Source organism: Rousettus aegyptiacus, unplaced genomic scaffold (genome assembly GCF_014176215.1).
Source record: "Rousettus aegyptiacus isolate mRouAeg1 unplaced genomic scaffold, mRouAeg1.p scaffold_m13_p_4, whole genome shotgun sequence".
Taxonomy (NCBI): domain Eukaryota; kingdom Metazoa; phylum Chordata; class Mammalia; order Chiroptera; family Pteropodidae; genus Rousettus; species Rousettus aegyptiacus.
The window spans coordinates 154,237,914-154,261,348 of record NW_023416307.1 but is presented as its reverse complement, the minus strand read 5'-3'; the positions used below and the strand labels follow the sequence as shown (position 1 = coordinate 154,261,348).

The window sequence follows — 23,435 nt, the reverse complement described above, 5'->3', positions numbered from 1 at the left end:
TTGAACTATGACGCGAGCCTAACAAAGCCTCAGTGGGGACTTCTGAAGCAAGTATGGCTGTCGGAGTGCCCCGCCTAGGCCAGAACCAGGCCCACCAGCCCCAGACCCACTTAGTCTCCAGATGAGGACCGCCCGAGGAAGTGTGGCCTCAGGGGAGGCTCTACGCAGCTGAGGTGCACCTTGGGGAACTGAGCTGCTGGAGGTTGTCTGCTGATCACTCTTCCTGTAGATCCTTCTGGAAAGGGGGGTCTGAGTGGCGCAATGCCACGTCTACCACGTGGGACGCGCTCAGGGAGGCCCCCCAGAGCAAACACTTGGAGTTCAAGGAAGCGAGTCCCGCAGACACGTGGAGGAAATCTCACAGAGGGAACAGACGCACAAGACCCTGAGTGTGGCAGTGACAGACGCCTCGAGAAGCAGCGAGGAGCCCAGAGGGGCTGGAGCTGAGAGCGGGAAGCCGGGGAGACATCGTGGGCCAGACCTCTGAGGCCACATGGCAACCAGGATGAGGACTCTGGCTTTTACTCAGATTGGGAGGTATGCCATGGGTGGGTGAGGGCGGTGGGGACATTCCTGAGGGAAGGAGACTCTGGAGCAGGGGAGCTAGCTGATGAGGTGTCCACTGCAGGCCTTCCAGAGAGGGGAGCTAGGACTGTCCTGAACCTTGGCGAAACGTTTCCATGTAATTGCAAACACTCAGGAATTGTTAACTCGGCAGCTTTAGCTGGTGTCTGCCGCCCCCTGGTGGACACACAGGAGATTACCCAAAGCAGCTTCCAGCTTCTTGTCTCCTGCCAGGAATCTGTGGGTTCTGTGGCTTCCCGTAGGGCTATAAAAACTCTCTTGTGGAGGTGTCAGGCAGCACTTGGAGGAAACAACTAATCAACAAAGCGTCAGGAAGGCGAAGGGAAACTATGATGTAGATGCAACAGTGTTTGGAGTGGGGTTGGAGCAGGGCCATGTGGTGTTTGCTAACAGTGACAAGGCAGCACCCAGGATCAGAGGACTGGGGCTGAAGGATGCGTTAGAACTGGGAGCTGTGGAGCAGTTGCTGTCCCCAGGAGGAGACATTGAGGGTGCTTGCCAGAGGGTTCTGAGTTCCAGGGCACAGTCACAGGCTCCTGCTGGGGAGAGAAGGGAGGATGGAGCTGGCAAGGCCCAATCAAGGGAAAGAAAATGGACGTGCAGAGGCCCTGCAGGTAAAAACAGCTGGCTGTCTGGTGGGGTGAGGGTGCGAGGACACTGGACTGAGAGGGAGCCCTGGGAGCCGCGCGGCCACTGGCTGCATTGCTGCTGCCTTTGCTGCTGTCGGAAGCCGGAAGCCTGCATTCCTGCTGCTGCTGCAACTCAGCGGCGCCGCTGCAGCCCAGTCACCCACCACCCATGAGTCGCCAGAAGGAAAAAAAGAGGAAAAGGCTTCTTCCTTCCTCCTGCCTTCCAGAGTCTCCCTTGCAGAATATAGCTGGAAGCCAGCTGGCAAAGCAGTCTGGAAGATGTGGTTTGCGAGCTTGGGGCCCCTTGCAATACAAAGGAGGGCACTGCAGCCAAGGGGCAGGACCAGCTTCCTAACTGCTGTGTAAAACCTCCTTTTCCCTTTTGTTCCTCCAGTCCTTCCGCCCGTTGACCCAGTTTCTTTTTCCGTTTGACCATTCTGTATTTACATTGGTTTGTTCAGTGACTATAGGCAAATCGGGTATTTTGGGATCTGAGACTTACCAAAGCCCAGGAGGAATTTTCTTTAAGAAAAGTAATACGACACTGTTTTTAAAATTAGCTTTATTAGCTTTGTGGCAATTCATCTTTGCCTAGCACGTCAAATCTAAAGATTCAATGTGACATCAGTCAAATTATAGCCAGGTTAAATGGAACATGCTACTTCCAAAATTGATCTGTAGCCCTTATTTCACACCAAACACACCAATCCAATACAGATGGATCAAAGGCTTAAATATGAAAAGAAAAACCTTACAACTTTTGGAGAAAATCTAAATATCCTTATGGCCTTTGGGATAAGGAAGACTTTCTTAAAGAAGACTTGATGAGCTCAAACCATAAAGGAAAATTCACTAAGTTTTGGTTCATCAAAAGATAGTCACTTCCATTTCCATCCAAGACGGAGTAATAAGGACCAGATGTATCTTCTTGCTTAAAACCCCCTCCCCCCAAAAGAAATATTTTAGAGACATTGGACACCAACCAGGCAACAAAGGACAGTGATCCATGAGGAATGGAAAAAGAACAAGGCGAGCCCTATGTTTGTCCAAGCTCACTGCTGTGAGTTTCCAGACAGGAGGAACTAAGGTGGAACACTCCCTGAGTTGGAAAGATGGAGCTTTACATAGAGATAGGATAAGATACCAGAGAAGAGATCACTGCATGGAGAGAGAACCTGGAGATCTGCAGAAGGTGAGGAAACTACCCAGGGATGAACAAAGAGACACTAGAAAGAATAAAAGGACAAAACAAACTAGGAATAGAAGGGAAATTCATCAACCTGATAAAGGGCATTTATGAAAAACCACAGTTAACATTATACTCAGTGGTGAAAAACTGGATGCTTTCCTGTTAAGAGCAAAAAGAAAACAATCTGGCCTCATCACTCATAGTCCGCATTTTACTGGAGGTTCTGGCTAGGGTAATTAGAAAAGAAAATTAAATAATTCCAGATTAGAAAGGAAGAATTAAAACTATTTCTATTTACAGATGACGAGTTCATATAAGAAATCCTATGGAACCCACTAAAAACTATTAGAATAAACAATTCAGCAAAGTTTCAGGATACAAGATGAATATACATAATTGTATTTGTATGCACTTGCAGGGACTAACTTGAAAAATGAAATCAAGAAAAAAAATTCCCTTCACAATACCATAAAAAAGAATAAAGTACAGTACATAGGAAGAAACTTAACAAAAATGCAACACTTATAATCTGAAAATTATAAAACATTGTTGAAGGAAATTAAAGACTAAATAAATGTAGAAACATCCAATGTTCATAGATTGGAAAACAACATTGTTAAGATGGCAGTACTCTTCATATTCCTTTACAGATTCAACACAGTCCCTAACAGAATCGCAGCTGACCAGGATCCTTACCTCACACCGTATACAAAAATTAACTCAATATGGATCAAAGAGCTAAATGTAAGAGTTAAAACTATGGAGCTCTTAGAAGATAACAGGTTAAATCTTCACGACCTTGGATTTGACAATGGATATTTAGATATGACATTAAAGCATAAGCAAAGAACAAAGTAGATAAATTGGACTTCATCAAAATTAAATTTTTTTTTTGCTTCAAAATTAAAAACTTTCACAGCATCAAAAAGAGAAAAGAAAATCAATGGCTACAGACAATAAATTCATTTCTTCAAAATGAGTGCCTGCTATGTGCCTGGCACTGTTTTAGAAACTGAGAAAATAAAAGTGAATAAAACAGACAAAAACTCAGCTCTCCTGCCTTCTAGTACAAAGATTCAAATAAATAAGGAAACCAAGAAAGGAAAAATTAGCTCAGACTGTAAAAACCTGTCCTGCTATTCATCATCAACACGGAGTGGTCTAGTTCTGTCTTGGGCCATCACAATCAGTTTGATGTTAATGTTTTGGGAAACTGTTTATGCTCAACAGGATAACACCAAGACCTAATCTAGTTGAGTGCCAGGCCTCTCCTGGATGAGGCAGGCTTCTTTTCTCTTTCTTACATGTCAGTGTGAAACATCCCCTTCTGTTTTGGAGGATCCCAGTCACTTTGACACAGAGAGGCAGCCTCGATTTCCATGGCAGTTTCACGCAAGTGACTACATTCCACACCTTAGTCTTGTAGTTTCTACAGAAAATCTTGGTCCACTTTGCAGCCCAGGCCAAGTATTGACACCTTTACACATAGCTATATTCTGGTTTGAGCCTACTAAAACACTGCTTTATTTAAATTTCTCCTGAACTCCACCCTTCCCCAAATCCTAAAACTTTTTTTTTTTTTTTTTTTTTTGCTTGGTGATGGGCCCCAGGGCTCCACTGCTGCGCAATCTCCTTCACTGTCGCAATCTCCTTCACTGTCGAGTCAATAAACTTGACTTTGTCGCTGCAGGTTTGTCCCTGGTGATCTGAGGCTGATTAGGCTAGAACAAAACTACATATGGTATGCTAGATATAAATGCTATGGAAAAAATAAAAACAGGGGGAAAGGTCAAGAAGTGTTGAGGAAGGGGAAGTTTGTGATTTAAACAGCGTGCTCAGCTCAGGGAAGGCTTCACTGATAAAGTGACAACTGAGCAACTATCTGAAGGGCGCAGGGGATTTTTTCATCGGGGAAAAAGATCATTCCAGAAAGGGGCAACAAACGCAAAGGGGCAACATACGAGGTGTGTTTCAATCACAATTTTTTAGTAGGCCAACCCTAACGACCTCTTTAATTTTGAAACCTACCCCTATCCCATTCTTACTCCCTTATCCTGCTTTTGATTTTTTCCATTTGTTTTCTTTCAATATGTAGCTTCGTGTTTATTTTGTGTTTTCTGCTCAGGAGGGAGGGGTGGAGAGAGAAAGAGAAGAGGGAGAAGAAGAGGGAGAGGGGGAAAGAGAGGGGAAGAGAGAGCGAGCGAGCGAGAGAGAGAGAGAGAGAGAGAGAGAGAGAGAGAGAGAGAGAGAGAGCGAGAGAGACCTGGTCACGTGGGCCCTTGCGGGCCACTGAGAGGACCCAGACATCGCAGAACCGCGCAGCAGCGGATCCTGCAGTCGCAAGCAGGCGCCGGGCCGAGCGCTCCCCACCAGCGCCGCGGCAAATGCGTACAGCGCGCGCCGGAAGCGGCCCAGGTTGAGGCTCCCGCCTGATTGGCTGCAGCAGGCGCGCAGAACTCGCGTTGCGCGTGCGCGTGCGCGCGCCCTCCGCGTGGTAGTAGTGGCTGCTGTGTGTTGATCTCCATCCTCCGTCGCCTGCGCGGCAATTTTAGCTCCCTGTCCAGGCCGCTCGTCCCTAAGGCTCAGAATGTTCCCAGAACTCAATAATCTTCTCAACGCCACCCCTGACAAGGTGGACCAGGTATTCGGTCCCGTGGTCGGGAAGGGGGCGGGGGCCGAGAGAGTAGCGGAAGAAAGCGTCCCGAGAGCGGCGCATATCTTCCGTAGGGGAAGGACGCGGCGTCCGTAGGCATGAGGGTGTCTGGGAGTTGTAGTTTAGGCAGGGCCGACCCAGGGCTTGGGCTGGACACCAGCACCGGCAGAAGGTGGGCTTCTGGACCTCCCCGAGTTTTCTGAAAGGCCGTGTGTGCCCTTGAAAGATCCAAGGAAGCGTGTCCGATGTTGGATGCGCTTACGTTCTCGGACGTGTACTGGGGAGCTCTGTGCGTGCTCACTGGGGTGGGAGTCGCAGCGCTCAGAGGAGGTTGGGTAAAGAGTTTGATTCCCCCACCCTTCCCATGAGACCAGCTTCTTAACCACCTTGAGTAGTCTCCCTTTGGCTCGGGAGTACTTGGCAGGTCGCCCCTCTTTCTCATGGTCTCTAATGATGCTCTTCCAAGCTGCTGTCAGCCAACGTTGTACCAAGTCTGCCTTCATCAGCACAGCCTCGCTGCTCTGTTTTCGTTATCCTCCTTCCTGCGCTCTAGGACACCTCGAGATCTTTCACATTTTAGCCCAAGGGTTAACTATCCCAGGAACGTATCTGGTTTATTTCATAACCTTTGTCTTCCTAATGAAATGGTAAGCTCCTCCAGGCAGCCACGACACCACGTGTATAAAGCATTTTTATGACCCTATAGTAGCAGGCAAATTGTAGCTTTGAATAGATCCTTGTGGATTATAGTTGCCCAGCAGCTCTTGTCCGTTCAAGCCTGCAGATGGCACTTGCTACCTTGCTATTTAATACTGGCACCACCATAGTCTTCAGCCCAGGGCCAGTGTGAGGGAGTGGAGAGATCACAGTTGGCACCAGGAAATGACAGCACTGGGGGTAACACTCAAGATCTGATAGTGTGATCATTCATGTTCTTAAGTGTAAAAAAGTCACAACAGCACAAAGGTATTGTGTCTGATACCATCTCATCCTGATCTTCCCTGTCACTGACTAGAGGTGGCTGGAGCTGGGCAGCCAAGCACTGCAGAGACAATTTTTGGAGGTATTCCCAGGGCTCTCCATGATCACATCTCCGCCTGAAGCAGTGTCCAAGGCCACTGGGAGGAGAACTTTGTTATTGGAGATCTCTGTCAACAACCATTCATTCCCTCTTTCCAGTATCTTCTTCCCTTTGTGCAGTATCTAATTCTCCCCAAGACTGGTTCCTGAGTTACTTGGTGAGGAGTGAGGAAGAGAAGGAATTTTATTCTCTGTTTTGCTTTGGGAAAGTGGAAGCTGAGATATGCTTGCCATAGTGAGTGATTTAATACTGATCACTTTTTTTTTGTTTTTAACCTTAAACTTTTTAAAAAGTAATCTTTGTATATATACGTATCGTGTATGTATATGTACGTACTACATGTGTAATATAAATACACACAAATCCAAGTGAAGAAAGATAGGGGTGGACATATTTAACTAGATTTATACAGTCAGTTGACTTTTTTACAGGGAGTCTAATTCACCTTTTTGTGTTCCTCTTAACTTCTAGGGGAAACTAACTCTACTCTGTGATGCCAAGACAGATGGCAGTTTCCTTGTGCACCACTTTCTCTCCTTCTACCTCAAAGGTAAGGGACTCATTGTTACTATAGAGAAAGACGTCTAAGGTTAAAAAAAAATCCTGTTTCAGGAAGTGGTGAGAGTAGTATTTACTAGCCAGGGCTTTGGCGTCTGGGTAGCCAGATGGCTGTTTAAGTAACAGATTACTGTACCATCTTGTTCCCTACGCAGCCCTGCCAGAGAGTGGCATGTGCTCACTGTATCCACATCCTGCCTTCCCCTTCTCTACCCACCGCACAGGTCCTGCCTCACTGTGGTTCTTACGTGGCCTCCCGTCTACTTGCTTCTCCGTCCTTGTGTATCTTAAGTGTCTCTGGGCACTCAACCCATTAACACTTTGCCTTGGCGGTAGATGCTTCCTAAAGAACACAGGAAAGAAACCTGCATGGCTACTACAATTTACATATGGAAATAGATTAGAAGAAGAAAACAGCCAAATGAAAAAAAGTCTCATTTATCAGCTGATTCTCCTTGAGCCTCTACTGAGCCAAGCCAGGATAGAGGGTAGACGTTGGCATTCTTAGTCATAATCATATAAAGCGTTGAAAGTTTTCTTTTCCAGATGATGTTATTGTCAGCTTAGAGCAGGAAAGTCTACAGGTAAATTATTAGAATTAATTATGTTCAGTAAGGTAGCTAGAACTTCTTTGTGTTCCATTTATATCCTGTTAGACCAGTTTAAAAAATTAATTGTACTCCTATACACCAACGACAAACAATAATTTTTTAAAGACCACGCTTTACTTACAATAGAGATAAATAAGGTACCTAGTGATACATGTAACAGAAGTAGATCTTAGAATCAATGAAATAAGGTATAATTATTAAGTATGAAAAAATTTACAGCTTAGAATCAAATTGAGTAAGTCAGGTTGCATGGCCTCTGGGTCTTGAGACTTGCCACAATGCTTGTTTCCAGAGGTATAGAGATTGTATACGAGTATATGAGATTGATTGTAAATAGAGATGTTATTAAAACCAATTTATTTTGTTTTCCAGCTAATTGTAAAGTCTGTTTTGTGGCACTCATCCAGTCTTTCAGTCACTACAATATCGTGGGACAGAAGCTGGTAAATATTTCAGACCTTTGTGGTGGGGTTCCTGAGTGAGTGTCATGCACGTGCGAGTGTGCTCTAAGGCTGGGCTTCCCCGTTTGGGTTGTAGAGAACTTAGCAAGGGAGGGACTAAGGAACTCATGGGATCCCGAATCTCTATCTGAAGGGCTAAGGCAGCATCTCTGCATGTTTTATTAACTTAAAGTTTGTAGAACCAGGTCTGTTAATTAATCAAACCCATCCCTACTGATTCTGGACCAGTTCACGTTTTTTCCTCAGCGTGGGCTTTAGTCTTGGTCCTGCTGGGGTGGAGACCGCAGCTTAGTCTGCCACCAAGATGAGTGGCTCCCATGGCCTCTCCCTAAGTCTAGGGCTTAGGACCCAACCGTGGGGAAAGGCGCTTTTGTCACCTGCCGCTTATCTCATCAGATGAAGGCAGGCAAAAATTTGATGGCCAAGAGGCTGGTGAACCTCTTGGCGTTACCTGGGCCATTACCTGTGACCAGTGATCAGGTGGACTTACTGAAATTTTGCGAGGCCAGCCTCAGTGATCTTTGACAAGCCAGTCTTACTATTGGGCCAATTCACTGCCTGTTTTCTGATGCGGAGAAACAAACGAGAGGGTGAGAGAAGGGTAGACCCTTTCCCGTCTGTTGCAGACGAGGAAGTTCCTGTGTCAGAGGTCAGCATGAGTTCACAGAGAGTAGTCATGTCGAGCACATGTTGCATTCCAGCTCTGTGAAGCCTGTCTCTCTCTGGCCTTAGCGTCTGTGTTTCTGGGTGAGAAAGCTGTGTACTCTCATGTCCAGATTGGCTCCTTTTTTTTTTTTTTTTTCTTACCTTGGAATCTTCAGCGTGGCAGGAGTGGCATGCACAGTACTGGGCACGAGAAGACTTAGAGCGTGAGCTTCTGTACTCTGGTGCATTCTCTCACCTACATCAGTAGGATGGTAATGCGCAACAGCAGAGGTGATGATCAGGGGTCTTTCTCTGCCAGGGGCAGCTGTCGTTAATGGCGCTGCATGGCGGAGAACAGTGGTGGTTGAATGAGCACTGCAGACCTGCTCTAGGGGCACGTCATCTGTTTCTGCACAGACAGAGCAGTAGTTGCACATTTAGATTGGATCACTATCCCTGGGTGTTTCTTCAAGTGTGGATTCTTGGGCCCTGCCCCCAACGCTTCTGGAAGTGTGCAGTGGGGCTCAGTGGTCTGCATGTTCGTCAGGTGTCTCAAGAGATTCTTAATTGGCTAGTTCATTAGGAACCATATTTAAGAAGTTCTGCTTAGAAGAGGGGTCTGAGAGTCTGTGTCCCCTGTGTTGTGTATATAAAGTTTTTTGGAAATACAGTCACCCTTGTTTATGAATTGTCTAAGGCTGCTTTTCCTCTACAGAGTTCAGTTGTTGCAACAGAGACTGCCACTCGCCCAATGTCTTATTGTTGTTATTTATTTACTGTTTTATAAATATGTGTATTTGAAAAGGAAACTATGTTACTATTGCATGTTAAAAGCCTGTATTGGGTAATCATGAAGATAAACATAAGCAAAAGAATGTAACTTTTTTTAAAAAGTGACAATTAAACGTAAATGCACATCTGAAAACAGGATGGGGGTTATGGATTGGGAACAGCCTGGGGACCCAAGACATGAGCCCGGTATGTAGGGTGGACAGGTGCACATACACAGGGTTTGGAACGCATTCTCTCTAGCCATTCTGGTGCGTTCTCCAGCAGGGCACGGTAGCTAACTCTCTTTGTCATATTTAGGGTGTCAGCCTGACCACAGCGCGGGAACGTGGGCAGCTCGTGTTTTTCGAGGGTCTCAGGTCCTCGGTGGACGTCTTCTTTCGGGCCAAGGGGGAGCCACACCCCCTGCAGTTCCTCAGGTCAGTCAGCCTGCAGCCCAGTGCAGAAGCACACACCTGGTAGGTGGGCCCAGACCAGGGTTATCATGTGATTCCTTCCCGTCGATGTGTGGGAGAGCAGAGCTGGCTTCCGGAGCCAGACATGTCCCTGGTGTGGCAGTATTCTCAGGAAGCCCTTGGCTCTTACCGAGGACCAGAGGGCATATGGCTGACCCAAAAGCTATAGGAAGCGTTATTTGCTGAGCGTACGGCGGAACAATGTGCTTTGCTGGTTTTTCCAACCCTGGCTCAGAGTCCTAGCACACACCTTTCTTCTGTTTTTGTCTTAATACAGGGGATCAGCAAACAACAGGTCAAGGGCTAGCTGCCTGTTCTGTAAATAAAACTTTATCAGAGTAGTCACATTCATTTGTTCACGTGTTGTCCCTGGCTGTTTTGCACAACAACAGCAGAGTTGAGCAGTTGAGACAGAGAACACACTCACAAGCCTAAACTATTTCCTGTTGGCCTTTTCACAAAAGGTGTTGACTGCTGCTTTGTTTTTGGGATTGGATTTCTTGCTTCTCGTCCTCTGTGAACATCAGCTATAAATAGCTCCGTGCAGACCCTGCACCAGGCCTTGCAGACCCCCTCCTGGCCATGCAGACTCACCTCCTGGCCACTGTTCTTCCTCCATCCCAGTGGAGTCCATACAGGAACTCTCCCTGCTGCGCCCCCTCAGACTCGGCCTTAATGCGGCGGCTGGGTCAGAAGTCAGGTCATGTGCCCTGACCCTGTGCATGTGACCTTGCACACAGCCCTTCACATCTCTGAACCCGGTGTCTGTGTCAGAACTATGGGCCTGGTCACACCTGATCCGGGTTTGTGGGGTCATCGCCCTTGCCCACGGTCAGTCGGCGTGGAGCACGGGGCAGAGGGGCTGGCGCCTAGGCCCTGTGCTCCGGTGCTTTCCGAGCTGCTGTCTGTTACTGGGAAGTGGCTGCCAAGGAGGGGCTCTGGGAAGACGGAGGTAGCTGGGGCAGCTTGTTGAGAAACAGGTTGACTCTGTCACATCCACCAGCAGCTCTCAGACCAGTGTCCCTTACCACCAGGATGCCTGAAGTGCTCCTTAGCTTTTTATGCCCAATTCTGACAACTGGGAAGGTGCTTCCTGCCTGTCTGATCCAAATTTATCTCCCTGGTACCTTCAGCTCTTGGACAGAGAGGCCGTGTGGTGTCTCTCATAGGCCTGGGAGGCTGGCTGGCTTCGTGGCCCGTTTGCCGCACAGTGCTTTGTGCCTGGTAGGCCTCAAGGAATATTTAAATTGAAGTACACCGTGCCCGTGTGCGTGGGCACGCCTTTTCTGGCCAACTAGCCATGGAGCCCTTGGTGCCAAGGACTGGGATCCAGTTCTTTGCCTCCCCCAGCCGCTCAGTTCCAGATAAACATTTGAGAGAGAGAGAGAACTCTCTGATGACTTTGATTCTGTGTCCCAGGGAGGCCAGTGCTGGGAACCTGCAGCCACTGTATGAGTTTGTGCGGGAGGCCCTGAGGCCCGAGGACAATGGGGAGGCTGCCTGGAGGTGCCCGGTACTGCTGGTGGACGACCTGAGTGTGCTGCTGAGCCTGGGCATGGGGGCGGTGGCCGTGCTGGACTTCGTCCACTACTGCAGAGCCACCGTGTGCTGGAAACTACAGGTATCGATGGGCCTGCCCTCTGTGCTTCTGCCTGAGGCCTCTCAGGGCCCAGACAGGTCCAGACCTCACTTGCTTTCGGTGATCTTTTTGGTTTAATTGCTTGGGGTTTGGGTTTTACTGTGGCAGGCCCAGAAACCGTTTGGTCTACCCACTCTGCTCGCCTCTACTTTCTATTGCTTAAAAATAAAGCCTGGAAAATTCAAGGGGTGACCGTGACCAGCACTGTCTGTAATAGGCTGGTCATGTGTGGTACTGGGGCAAGTTGTTATCGCTCTGAGTGTGTTTAGATCAGTTGGGATAATGGGTATAAATTGCTTTAAAAATTGTGAGATGCAATACAAGTGTAGGATGTGTCTTCTATTGTCAAACCATGAGGCAAAAAGATTTTTCCATAATAGAGAGTGTAACCACAGCAGTAGACCAGCCTAGGAACTAGAAATGGCCGTGGTGCCTACCTCACAGGAGCCTGCCAGCAAGAGGCGAGTGAGGGGACGTGCCGGCACAGCATCCGGCCCACAGTGGCCACTCTTCGGTAGGAGCTGCACACGTTGGCACAGCGTGGTCGGGCTGAGGGCACAGCAGGGACAGAGGCGTGTCAGCCGCATGCCGAGCCCCTGCCATGTGTGTGTCCCCATCCGGAAGCTCTGTCCAGGGACCTTCCGAGCTGTCCGGGCTGCAGCCACGGGTCAGAAATCAGGGTGCTGTGGAGCGTGCAGGCGGCAGAAATGGAAGGGGCTGGGGGGACACCGGTCAGCGGGGCGGGAGGCGGCAGTGACAGCTCCTGCAGCTCAGCTGGCTCTGAGGCCCAGTGCCGCCCTCTTTTTGTAAAATCGCTTCTTTCAGTTGAAAAGGTAAAATTTGGGAATGGTTTTAAAAAGAAAAAAAAGGAAATAAACAGTACAAAGGGTACTGTGGCAGAAGGCAGTCGTCCCGCTCCCCCGTGTGCGTCCCGGAGAGTCCGCGCAGGTAGCGTTCGCGCGCTCGTCCCCCTGCGCTGTTCTGCCGGCGCCTGTAGCTTCCGTCCGCTCTGTTCGGGGCGCTTTTTTTCATTGAATAACAGGCGGGAGGGAAGTGTTGGTGTCCACTGGCCAATCACAGAGCACGCAGAGGTGCTTCATTCATTTAAACGACGGGACAGCATCCCATGAAAAGACTTCCTTTTCACCGCATCCCCTTCGACGGGGTGGATCTTCCCTCCGTTTCTGCGTGGCCAGCTCCCGCTCGCCAGCCCGGGTGTGCCCAGCCCCTGACCCTCTCCTCGGGGCTACACAGGATGCGAGTTCTTCATGTGCCCTCAGCACCCCACGCTGCCCTCTCTCCTGGCTTTGTACCCTGTGTTGTCAGTATCTCTCTCCAGGGCCCACGTCACTTGTCCCCACTGCGGATCTGGCACACGGTAAGCGCTCTGGGTGATTGGTGCCTGGCAGAGTGGTGGCACTTTTTAACATTAAAAAGGACCACAGGCTGAGCTTGGTTTTAGGTGACTTGAGCTGGAGCACAGGTTGGAGGTACTGGTGAAACTGGCTTGCATGTGTTTGGAACTAGGGGCCTGGGTGCAGGCAAGGGTCCTTCCCATAAAGGGGCTGGTGGCAGCAGCTGCAGGGAGGCCAATCTGGGGGAGGCACCGAGAAGCCACCACCACCTGCTTCTGCTGTCCCTTCCAGTTGGGAGCAGGATTTCATCTCGTGTCTCTGTTTCAGGGAAACATAGTGGCCCTTGTGCACGACAGCGGAGACACTCAGGACGAGGAGAACGACATCCTGTTGAATGGCCTTAGTCACCAGAGCCACCTGATCCTGCGGGCCGAGGGCCTGGCCACTGGCTTCTGCAGGGACGTGCATGGGCAGGTGCGTAGAGGCCGGGACCCGCCGGGCAACAGGCTGCCTGCCTCTGAGTGTAGACGGCACGAGGGGCGGCGTCGGGCTGGGGGCGTTGGCGGCCTCGGAAGCCGTGTGAGAGCCAGGCAGAGTCCGCTCCAGCGGGCGCTTGGCACCACGTGCCGGTGTGGGTTTCTCGTGCGGGTCCCATTCGTGACCAAAGTGGAGCTCCTGAAGAGGAGGCCGTTGTCTGGGGTACGAGGCAGGGCCCCGCTGTTGAGCTGCAGAACCCCTCTGCAGGACTACGGCAGGCTTCGTATTCAGGTCCACACTGCTCCTTCTAAAATAGGGACTTGGGGAGGCCTTGCCCATGGCACGGGGGCTGCTGCCCCACGGCTGCTTCTGTGTGGCGTTTGGAGGGCGCAGGCGGAAGCTGAGGGTCCCGCCGTGGGAGGGAGGGAGGTCAGGTCTACCCCTCCCAAGGGGCTTATCTTGATTCTCTGCCTTCTGAAACCTTACTGGAGTTACCCCAAAGCGTCCACCGCAGCCTCCAGGTGAACTTATGGTGACCACTCTTGACCCGTTACGGGCGGCTGGGAGTTCTGGCCCAGAGCCTTTCAGAGGCCAGTGTGGACAGTGGAGCAACACAGAAACGCCGTGTCGGCGACGCGTGGGGCGCACGTGAGGAGAAGGTTCTGTTGGGCGGCTCGTGGCCGGGCTCTGAAGCCAGTCACCGCCCCCCCCCCGCCAGCCTTCTAGGCAGCTGAGACGTCATCAAATAAATGTCCAGCCTTCCCGAGCCTCTGAATTGGATGTACATGTTCTAATGTGTTGATTTTCAAAATTTGTCCAGCCAACAAGTACTCAAACCACGCATAGGAGAAAGACCAAGAGGAATAACGTAAACGGTTTTCCTCTGCTGACTCTTTTTTCCTTTTCTTTCTGTTTCACATTTTCTATAGTGAGCAAATATCACTATTGTAATAGAGGGGAAATCTTTGTTTTCAGTGAGTTGCTAATAGCTCTGTTTTGGAAGTCAGTCCCACTACTGTGACAGTGGTCTCAGGCCTCAGTTGAACGTCACGGGGGAGCAGGGGGTGCCCAGCGGAGCAGGCGTGTGCAGGGAGCATTCCTCTGTCCCTCTCTCCCTGTCCCTGTAGCTGAGGATCCTGTGGAGGAGACCACTGTGGCACCCGGCCCAGCGGGATCGGAGCCTCACTTACCAGTACAAGATACAGGACAAAACCGTGTCCTTCTTCGCCAAAGGAATGTCTCCTGCTGTTCTGTGACCTGGTCGAGAGGCGGCTGACAGGCTGTTTTCAGGTGTGGAAGATAAAGCAACCGAGCAGGAGTGGATCTTTACACCTTCTTAGTGGTATTTCAGGTGGGCTGGCAGCTACTATGACCCAAGGGTGGTCGAGTAGTGCTATGACAGTGTGCCTGTGTCCCCTGGGCGTTGCTCGGAAAACAAGGAATCTGCAGCCCGCCGCTGCCAAGAGAGACGCTGCACGTTGAGCTTGGGCGAAAGGTTCTTTTGGAGCTGTCCATGTAAATGTGCTTTAGCACAACTGCTTGTTTTGGTCGTGCCTTTCAGAGCCAGAGGGTGTGAATGTGCCAGCCAGGAGACAGTCCTCAATGGCAGGTGTCCAAGGAGACAGCTAGGACAGTTATGGCTGGCAGGAAGGGAGTTCCCACGTCATGGCTTCCCATGGATTGTCTCATTTAATTTACGCCTTTGTCTTACAAAGGTATTTTCCCCTCAGACACAGTGAAGAAACAGGCTCAGGGAAGGTTGGAGGGACACGTAAGGCTGTAGGTAACGGAGGCCTGACGCAGGCCTGACACCGAAGTCCACATTGCCGACGGACCCTCCTGGAATCCCGAGCGGGCTCCCCGCCCGCCTGTGGCTTTGGCTGCCCCCGGTTCCATGATGCCTGGTCCACATGCTGATGAGGCCTAGCCATCAAGGGCCTGGCACCCCAGCCACTGTCATGTGAGGCTCCGTGTACATGGCCTTACTGAGAGGGGTAAAGCGCGTTCTTGCCGCCAGGCAGGATGGGGCCTTTGTGGGGAGCTGGCACCCCTCTCACCTGTGAGGACCATAGGAGGTGGGCTCTGGGCCCAGCATCCTGCAGATGCCAGCTTGCCGCACTGCCCCTCAGTGGGTCACCTCAGAGTGGACCAGGGGCATTCTCTTAAATGGGTATATCTTATTGTATGTAAATTACATCACAGTGGATTTGATGTTTAAGATGAAAAACGCTGCTCTGCAATGACTAAGGACTTTTCAATTGTTCAACTTTTTTACATTTTTGGTCTTTGTGAAAAGGACCCGTTGATCACCCTTCCCTTCCACTGAAACAGTAGATACTTTTTTTTCCCCTAAAATATTGCAGTCTGATTGAATATTTGAAAATTATGAGTGTCAGTAACTTAAGAGAAAGTAGTTATTCAAGAATCTAATGATTCTTTTATTAATACTTCAGTACTTATACAAGCTTCCTATGAGCTACAGTTTAGTTCTGAATGGGCAAGCACCACAAAACATTTTATCCATACTATAAATGTTGCTATTATGTTTCTTAATCTATAAATGTTTTGACTAAATTTTTAATGATTAATTGCTATTCATCATTTATGGTATCATTATATTCTAATTTGGTTAGTCTCTGGGCATGTAGGTTCTGGTTTTTGTAATTATAAATTATGCTGTTATAAATTTTATATACTTATGCCTGTTTGAGGATGGGGGCAAGTACTTGTTTCCTTAGAATGTTCATTTCTTTATTCCTCAGATCCTGAGCACTTTTGTATGGCAGGCCGCTCTAGGCACTGTGGATATGACAGTGGCAAAAAGGTACCTGCCCTCATGGAGATGACATTCCAGTGGAGACTGACAGTCAACAGAGTCGAGGAGTAACATGTACAGTTATAAGTGCTGTAAATAAAGGCGGAAGGAGGGAGGCCCATGGCAAGTGAGGAATGATGGGATTTTAGAGTCTACTCCCTGACGTGGGCTGAGTTCAAGTGTGGGCTGGCCCTCGTTCTGTGAAATGAATTTCACCAGCACTTTATCAGGCTCTATAAAATGTTCTTCAGAGACTTTTATGTTTTTTTAAAAACTGTCATTGTATACTGAAAATCTAATGGAGAGATTAATACCCCTTATTAAATGCTTTTTGTTACTGGGAAAGGGCTTACCTGATTTTGTTGATTTTTCTGTGGTGTTTCTGACATAGGAATGCAATTTTTTTAAATAAAAGTTTTAAAATCCTACAGTTTTTATAAACTATTCTAATAATTTTCTGATGGAGATTTTTGAATTTTTTTAGACATTTTCCCCTTTTTTAGATATCATTAACATCTGCCAATAATGATACCAAGCATGCTTATTTTTCCCTTGTATAACTTTAATTAGCATTTTAAAATTTGTTAAGTAAGAATGATGCGAAGGTATTTAATTTCTCTTTTTAAGGGAATGGGAAGCATTTCATATAGTAACAAATTTTAAAATGGTAATGATCAAATCGGTTTTAAAAAATAAGCTTGAAGAGGGAAAAGAGAAAGAAATGTTCTCCCTCAGCGTCCTGCCCTCATTTTAAGGTCTTAACCAGTAATCGCTGGGTTTGTGGACTTCACTGGCTTCATTGGTGTAATAGCACTATTTTTCCTGTGTATGTGACGAGCATGGTAACACTTCTCTCTCTGTTGTATGAGACTTGAATTCCTCTTACAGCCTTGTCTTACTGTTATGTGTTGTATTTTCTGTAACCCGCTGTTCATGTTAGGCTTGTTAAGATTTTAAAATGAATTATTATTGAGATTTGTTTATTATGATATGCCATCTATATTTGTGAGTAAAGATGACCTATAATTTTTTTTTATCTGTTAGCTTAGTAAGCTTTACACATTAGAACAGGATATGCCTCAAGCAGTATCGAGGAACTTGCTCCCTTTTATATGCTTTGAAATTTTTACTGCTTTTTTTATTCCGAGTTAGGACTTGCATAGGTCAAGGTTAGGCAATCTTTTGTAAGTAATTAAAAACTTTGTCTTAGTTATTAGTCTTTATTTATCGTTACTTTTTGCGTCAGGCTTAGTACTATTTTTTAAATTATTTCAGGTGAGGCAACCGTAGGTTGACCTCACAGGTTGCAAGGACCTTGTCAGGTTACAATCCCTTATTTTTTATTTTTTATGCCTACAGCACCTGGTCTTCCTAGGTGGTCTCCCATCCAATTACTAACCAGGCCCGGCCCTGCTTAGCTTCCAAGATCAGACAAGATCGGGGACGTTCAGGGTAGCATGGCTGTACACTATGAGGTAATAATATGTAAAGCCCATCTCTGCCAAGGAGCCAAGTCATTAGTGCCTCATAAATAATGGCTGCTAATATGATCTGTAATAACTCTTATATTGCCTGTAAGGTTTTGTTCAACGGTGTGCACTGAGACAACTCCTGTAGTTCAGGGAATGAACTATATCCCTCGTCTCCGACACGTGGTAGGAACTTAACAGGTAATAAAGGCATTGAATGAATATTAATACAACTTGGAGATTGAAATATTTTTAGTCACTGTGTTATGGTTGTTAGAATGGCTACCATTTATTGGAATCAAGGCATTTTACATGTGTTCACATAGATTTATTTTTTTCAAAAACCACAGAGGTCGTTGTATTTGGTTGCATCTTGGAACCTGGCACGTAAGTCAAGGTTCCTTGAGGTTAACTTTCCTGGCCACAGAGCAGCTGCTGCTGCGTGTCAGAACTGGGATCCAGGTCCGAGGAGTCTGGCTCTGAAGTAGCTCTTTCGCTAATGCTTAATTCACGGTGCCCGTGATTGTTAGTGTGAACCATTGCAAAGACAGACCTGTATCATTATGAAACACCCTTCCCTGCATCCATGACAGGCTGAGGCATCTGGTCAGTGGGCTGGAACCCAGAGTCCTGCATCCCAGACCGTGGTCATCCAGTCGGTTATTAGAGTGACCTTAGGTGACTCTCTCCCCTTCTAGAGGAAGGTTTCTTCATTGTGAAATAGACCTAGCCTCTATTTTTCAAGATTTTCATGAGGGTTGACCCAGTATGGAAGCTTAAGTATTGGGGATTATCACTTCTTGATGACCACTAAGCTCTATTTAAAAAAAGTTTTTGAGTTTATCATTCTCATGGGAAGCAATCTGAAGTAAGGTTGAATTTTGCTAATGAGAAATTTCTGTGATGTCCTAAATTACAGCAGGCTAGAGGGTGGAAAGAAGAGTTTGGAAGTTAATCAGTTAACAACTGGAGGACAAAACCAACAAAAGACTGCTTACACATTCTCGAATGTTGAAACTGAACTACCAGGTGGCTATTCTGGTAATTATTTAAAGAGAATAGCCAGATGCCGCCATCCACGCGCCCTGCTCCTTGCTTAAGCATGAAGTTTCCAGACTCTTGTTCCCAGATTGCTCACAACCAATCCTAAAAAACAAACATCTGATACCGGGTAACGTGCTCCGTGGACTTAGCTATTACTATTACAACAAATAGACCTTTCATGTAGAAAGTGGTTAAATGTCCATCAGCAAATGCAAAAATCCCAACACCTGTACTCCTCCACCTGTCAGAACAGTATCAGCCCTGGACGCTTCTGGACCTGTTTTTAACAAACACGAGAGCGTACTCTACTGTTTATTTTGAACTATCAAGAACATCTTTCAACACTAGTCTTCATAAAACATTTTTTTAAAAGGCTGTAGGGAAACTCATTTTATGGACATAATTTACTCGTTCCATCTGCATTTGTTATGTATCTAGGCTGCTTTTAATTTTTTGTCATAAAGTAGGGGATATGGGCATCTTGTGCCTGTTGATAACTCTCTAGAACGGGTTGTCAAAAGCCCTGGTGCAGTCCTCGGCTCCAAACAAGTCCCGCTCCGTGGGGCCCGCCACCTTTCCCCTCCTCCGGGCTGGGTGGCAGGCGTCCGCCAGAGGGCGAGCGAGAGCGGGGTGCGACTACGCATGCGCGAGGCGCTGGGAACACGTGCGGGGGGCGACGGGGCGGGAGGGGAAAGGTAGGAGGTGAGAGGTGAAGGGGCGGAGAGCTGCGCGGCCGCCGGGCGGCCGGGAGGGAGAGGGCGGGCACCACGCACCGGACCGCGGGCCGGGAGCGCGCACGCCGCGCCCCGCTCTCGCCGCCGCTGCCGCTGCAGCCGCCCGGGAGAAGCTGCCGCCACAGGTACCGCCGCGCGCGTCCCCACGGCGCCTGCCCGCGGGCCCCGGCTCGGGCCTCCAGCCGCGCGGCGCCGGGAGTTCCGGAACGGGGGCCACTAGGGGCGCGGGCGCCCGGGCGTGGGCGCTGTCCAGCAGCCGAGCCGCCCGGGCAGGGACACCGCAGCCGGGGAAGGGTCCGGGCCGCCGCGTCCCCACCCCCACCCCGCGAGCCGCGCGCCCCGACTCCACCCGCTGGCCCCTGGTGACCACTGCCCGACTGCTCCGGGAGAGAGGGTCGCGCTGTTGCGCCCCTGGCCCCGCTGCCCCTGGGAAGCCGTCGGTTCTAGGACCTGCTTTGGGGTTGTCTGGGTTTCCCAGAGTGCGGGGGAGAGCGCACGCTGTCCACTCCTGCCTCTTTTGGAAGATCTGATTGAGAGGCACCACCTAGCTTCTTTGCTGCGTTTTGCTTGGTTTCTAGTTTCCCGTTTTGCCCAACCCAAACTTTGTTCACTAACGTTCCCTCTGTTTACTTCTGGGTGGGTTTATTATCTCTGTATCAAACAGGATTGTAATGTCAGGATAACATTAGTTGCAGGGAGCCCCGGATTCAGACTGTTAGAATCACAGAAAGTCGCACAGGTGGAAATGCTGTTGGCTGAGGAGGGCGTGAGTCCCTGTGGGGGCTCTGGCAGGAGTTGCCCCCAGTTAAGGCCACTTACTGCCTCCCACTTACTGCCTCACCTTCTATGGTGACAGGGCTGCGTGACTAAATTCTTTCCGGAGGATATAGATGATGTTAACTTGGCGTTTGTGTTTTTCATTTGACCAAATGTTTCCTGGATTTTGGTTACGCAGCGTCCTTATTGGTGTGCTAAAGAGTGAAGCTTTTATAAGGAAATCAGAGTCAGGGGTGTCATCTTAGCCCTGAATACGTTTTAGGTGTTTCTGAGTAATGCCTAATGGACGGCCTGTATCTTTTAAAGTGTATGTTGATACAGGTTAAGGTTTAAGTATTTTACACATTTGCAGCATTCCCACTGGGCGCACTATGTAAAAAAACTCAATATGTATAATTATATCTCCATATTCTTTAGCTCTTAGATTGAAATTCCTCTTGCTGTTGTGGCAAAAACAGCACCTTTCCAGAGGTCTCCATGTACTTTATCATCGCTGCCACTCCCAACTCCCATCACCTTGTTGGTTGGTGGGAGGTGGGTGGGTAGAGGCGTAAAGGTTGTGAATTGCCTGAGGTCATACATGAGCAAGTGAACTCTCCAATTGGGAAACAGACCACACCTGTGAATTCAGTGAACATGCTATTCTCAACCAATTTCCTGTTTAGAAAAACAAAAAGGCGCAGGTTGCTGCCAGCGTTAATTTTACATACACTTTGAGGTTGAAGCAAATCTGACTCGTTTCAGTGTGGAAGTAAAAAACTGTTTTTAGAGTTATTTCTAAACAGAACTTGTCTCTAATTCGAATGTTAACAGAAATGTGTACATACATCGGATTCATCAAATGAATCTTCAGCTAACTGTTCCAGAACGATGTTAACATCACACATAGGAATGCTATGTTTTCTAGGATTTGACATTATCAGAGATCGAGAATTACTGTATTTTGTAAATAGAAGTACCACTATTGAAACAGTGCTATAAATAGAATCGGTGTCATTTGTTTCTAAAGATTATCGATATACTAGAGTGATGGATAAATCATAGTAAAAGCGAGCTATTTCCTGGCAAACTTTGGGGGTAAGGTTAGGACTGTAACCTGTGAGTTATCTCGGGGTAAACGCTGCAGCCACACGCATCGCTGGTGAGTATTCTCGGGGCGAATGGGAAATTTGGTGCTAGACTTTAGGGAGGCCTCCTCTCAGTATCTAGCCAGGCATGTGAAGTGGCCCAAAGACCCTGAACGACACTTAGGTTTATGTGCTGTTTGCTTACTCTCACCACTGGTGGCCATTTGCTGGTCACCAGTGTCAGTTTTACTGGCTCTTTCAGGTACTTCATGTGCGGTTTGTGTCATCACTCCCATTGAGCAGTTGAGAAGACTGCCCTTCAGAGAGAAATGGGGTTCCCAGAGTCACCCAGCTTGTAAGTGGTGGATCAGGCCTTGAAACAAGATCTGCCGGACTCCACCACCTGAGCTGCTTCCACTCTGTCTTGCTTTCTTCCCGAGCTGGCCGAGGAAACAAAGTCCAGGTGACTTCTTTTGAAATAATAATTCTCGGTCAAATATTGAGCACTTGTGCTGTCTAGATATGGGGCTAGATGCTCTAATAATAATTTATCTCAGTCATAATAACCAGGGTAGATGACAATAGTCATCACCCCCTTTACTGATGAGTTTTAGAGATGTTGTCTGACTGGCCCAGGGTCACCTGGTAAGTTAGAGTCGGAGCCTAGGTTTGTCTGACAGCAGCGTCCATGCCCTTACACTGTTCTTGCCCCTGCTGGCTCATGGTCTTCCCCGTTGCCAACTGGCGGGTGAGAGGTTGAAGAAAGCATGAGGGCGAAGGGAGGAAACCGGCCTCCCAGACTTGGGTCCGAGATGGTGGAACTGAGCAGGAAGGCGACAGCAGTTTGGCCACTGCATTTGGTAACTTCCAGTGGAGTGGTCAGGGGCACTGTCTGAGAATGTTTACAGTGTCGCTGGGCCACACGCAAGCTTTCCAGTGGAGTCCAAAGAGTGTGTGTGTGTGTGTGTGTGTGTGTGTGTTTTCAAGCATCAAGATTGCACATGGGTCTTGGGGGAGAAAAGGCCAATCTTCGTGTTTATATTAGCCTTGCTTAATTTTGGTGTATTTCGTAATGTACACTATATAGTGTCACAGTAATACATATATAATTTTTATATAAATATACATATATTAGGGATGTATACTCAGATTTTTATTGTTGGGGTTCATAATTACAAACCTTTGGAAACCATTAGTTTATTTGATATTTAGCATTTCCTGAATGCATGAAATATGTAAAATGTTAGACCAACCATTTGTTCAAGTAGAAGCCTAGTGAAGTTCAGTGTGATTCCACATGATCAGAGAGAATGGTGTTTCATATTAATAACTAGTTATAAATTATTTTAAAATCACAGTCAGGAGTGTGAAAGAGGCTCTGGTATCTCAGTAGTCTCTTCTTTTACCCTCCGCTCTGCCTGCCAGTAGTCTTTATGTCTCACACCTAGCACCAATCTTAAGTTTGAAGCTGTAGTGACTGGTAGGTATAGCCCTTTGGACGGTAAAATTTTGTTGGACCTCTTCTATCTGAAACATGTTAATTTCAGTTAGAAGCTAGAGAGACTAAAATAATCAGTTCATGCAAATATGACAGTTGTAATAATGATATTTGTGCTGTTCCCCAACTTTAGAGTATTTTAAAATCATCTAAATATTGAAATTCCGAATACGCTGATTCCTTATCACTTTTTACAAACTAGATTTGTCTTCAGTTCATTCCATTGCAGTGGTTGGTACATTATCTCAAAATGAGCCATTTCAGAATTCTACCGAATTAAAAAAATATCTTTATCATCTTCCAGCTTCTCATTTCATAATTGAATAGATTAGTATTTGTTCAGGGTTTAGGTTAAAATAACAGAATGGGTTTTGAGCAAGAAATACGTTTTCCTAAGTAGACAAGCTACTTTTATCTAGGTGAGATATCCTTATACCAGTGGTTCTCAACCCTTAGCCTGGAGGGCTTATTTTAGCCTCCCCAGCAGAGTTGTGGATTCTGTGTCAGAGGTGGGCCCAGGAATTTGTATTTCAAACAAATTACCAGGTGCTGCTGGCCTGGAGAACCATGCTTTGAGAGCTGTGGCTCCATTAAATGCACCTGAGACCACAGCGTGATGCCCGTGCTTACAGATTTCAAGCTGAATCCTGTCAGCATTAGCCAGTGTTACAGTATCATTTTGCCAGATACATAACTGGCTCTCGCTTTTAGCCAATTTTCTCCTTATTTTTAGATGATGTCATAATTAAGATTGCATTTTCAATTACAATGCCAATTCTACTTTTTTCCTACAATCCCATATTTCAAAATTTCTTGAGATATCAGAGTTTTTTAAATACAAGTAATTCACATAGAAAAAGTAATAGGTAAGTGCACAGGCGTGTACACACACACACACACACAC

At 47.6% G+C, this 23,435-nt stretch overlaps 2 protein-coding genes and 1 pseudogene across 6 annotated transcripts in view; 2 read left to right on the top strand and 1 right to left on the bottom strand.

Moving 5' to 3' along the window:
* Positions 1–4,874: 4,874 nt before the first annotated feature.
* Positions 4,875–16,372, top strand: ELP6 (elongator acetyltransferase complex subunit 6). Of its 4 annotated transcripts, none has more exons than XR_001597513.2 (8): positions 4,875–5,044; positions 6,609–6,687; positions 7,679–7,749; positions 9,502–9,620; positions 11,076–11,277; positions 12,978–13,124; positions 14,255–14,478; positions 15,890–16,372. XR_001597513.2 is itself a non-coding variant. In XM_036219445.1 (8 exons), the coding sequence occupies exons 1-7, from the start codon at positions 4,991–4,993 to the stop codon at positions 14,381–14,383; spliced, it is 792 nt and encodes a 263-aa protein (XP_036075338.1). In that variant the 5' UTR covers positions 4,875–4,990; the 3' UTR covers positions 14,384–14,417; positions 15,890–16,372. The 4 variants fall into 4 exon arrangements, 3 of the variants coding, with proteins under 3 accessions (XP_036075338.1, XP_016005289.2, XP_016005290.2); XM_036219445.1 differs by having other exon boundaries at positions 4,875–5,035; positions 14,255–14,417; XM_016149803.2 differs by having other exon boundaries at positions 14,255–14,417.
* A 920-nt stretch (positions 16,373–17,292) lies between these two features.
* On the bottom strand, positions 17,293–17,411 carry LOC118602522 (annotated as a pseudogene).
* Positions 17,412–19,170: 1,759 nt separating this feature from the next.
* LOC107509118 (SREBF chaperone) overlaps positions 19,171–23,435 on the top strand; it is a 52,555-nt gene continuing 48,290 nt past the window's right edge. The window contains exons 1-2 of one of the 2 annotated variants that reach the window (XM_036218514.1): positions 19,174–19,314; positions 21,296–21,496. The gene's annotated coding sequence lies outside the window, so the exon portion shown is untranslated. Of the gene's footprint in view, positions 19,315–21,295; positions 21,497–23,435 lie in introns of both variants that reach the window. The other variant, XM_036218515.1, reaches the window with a different exon arrangement.

Coding starts and splice junctions, on each gene's coding strand:
- ELP6 (XM_016149803.2), top strand. CDS start 4,991: ATGTTCCCAGAACTCAATAATCTTCTCAACGCCACCCCTGACAAGGTG. Junction 5,045..6,608: donor CCCCTGACAAGGTGGACCAG/GTATTCGGTCCC, acceptor CTTAACTTCTAG/GGGAAACTAACTCTACTCTG. Junction 7,750..9,501: donor ATATCGTGGGACAGAAGCTG/GTAAATATTTCA, acceptor TGTCATATTTAG/GGTGTCAGCCTGACCACAGC.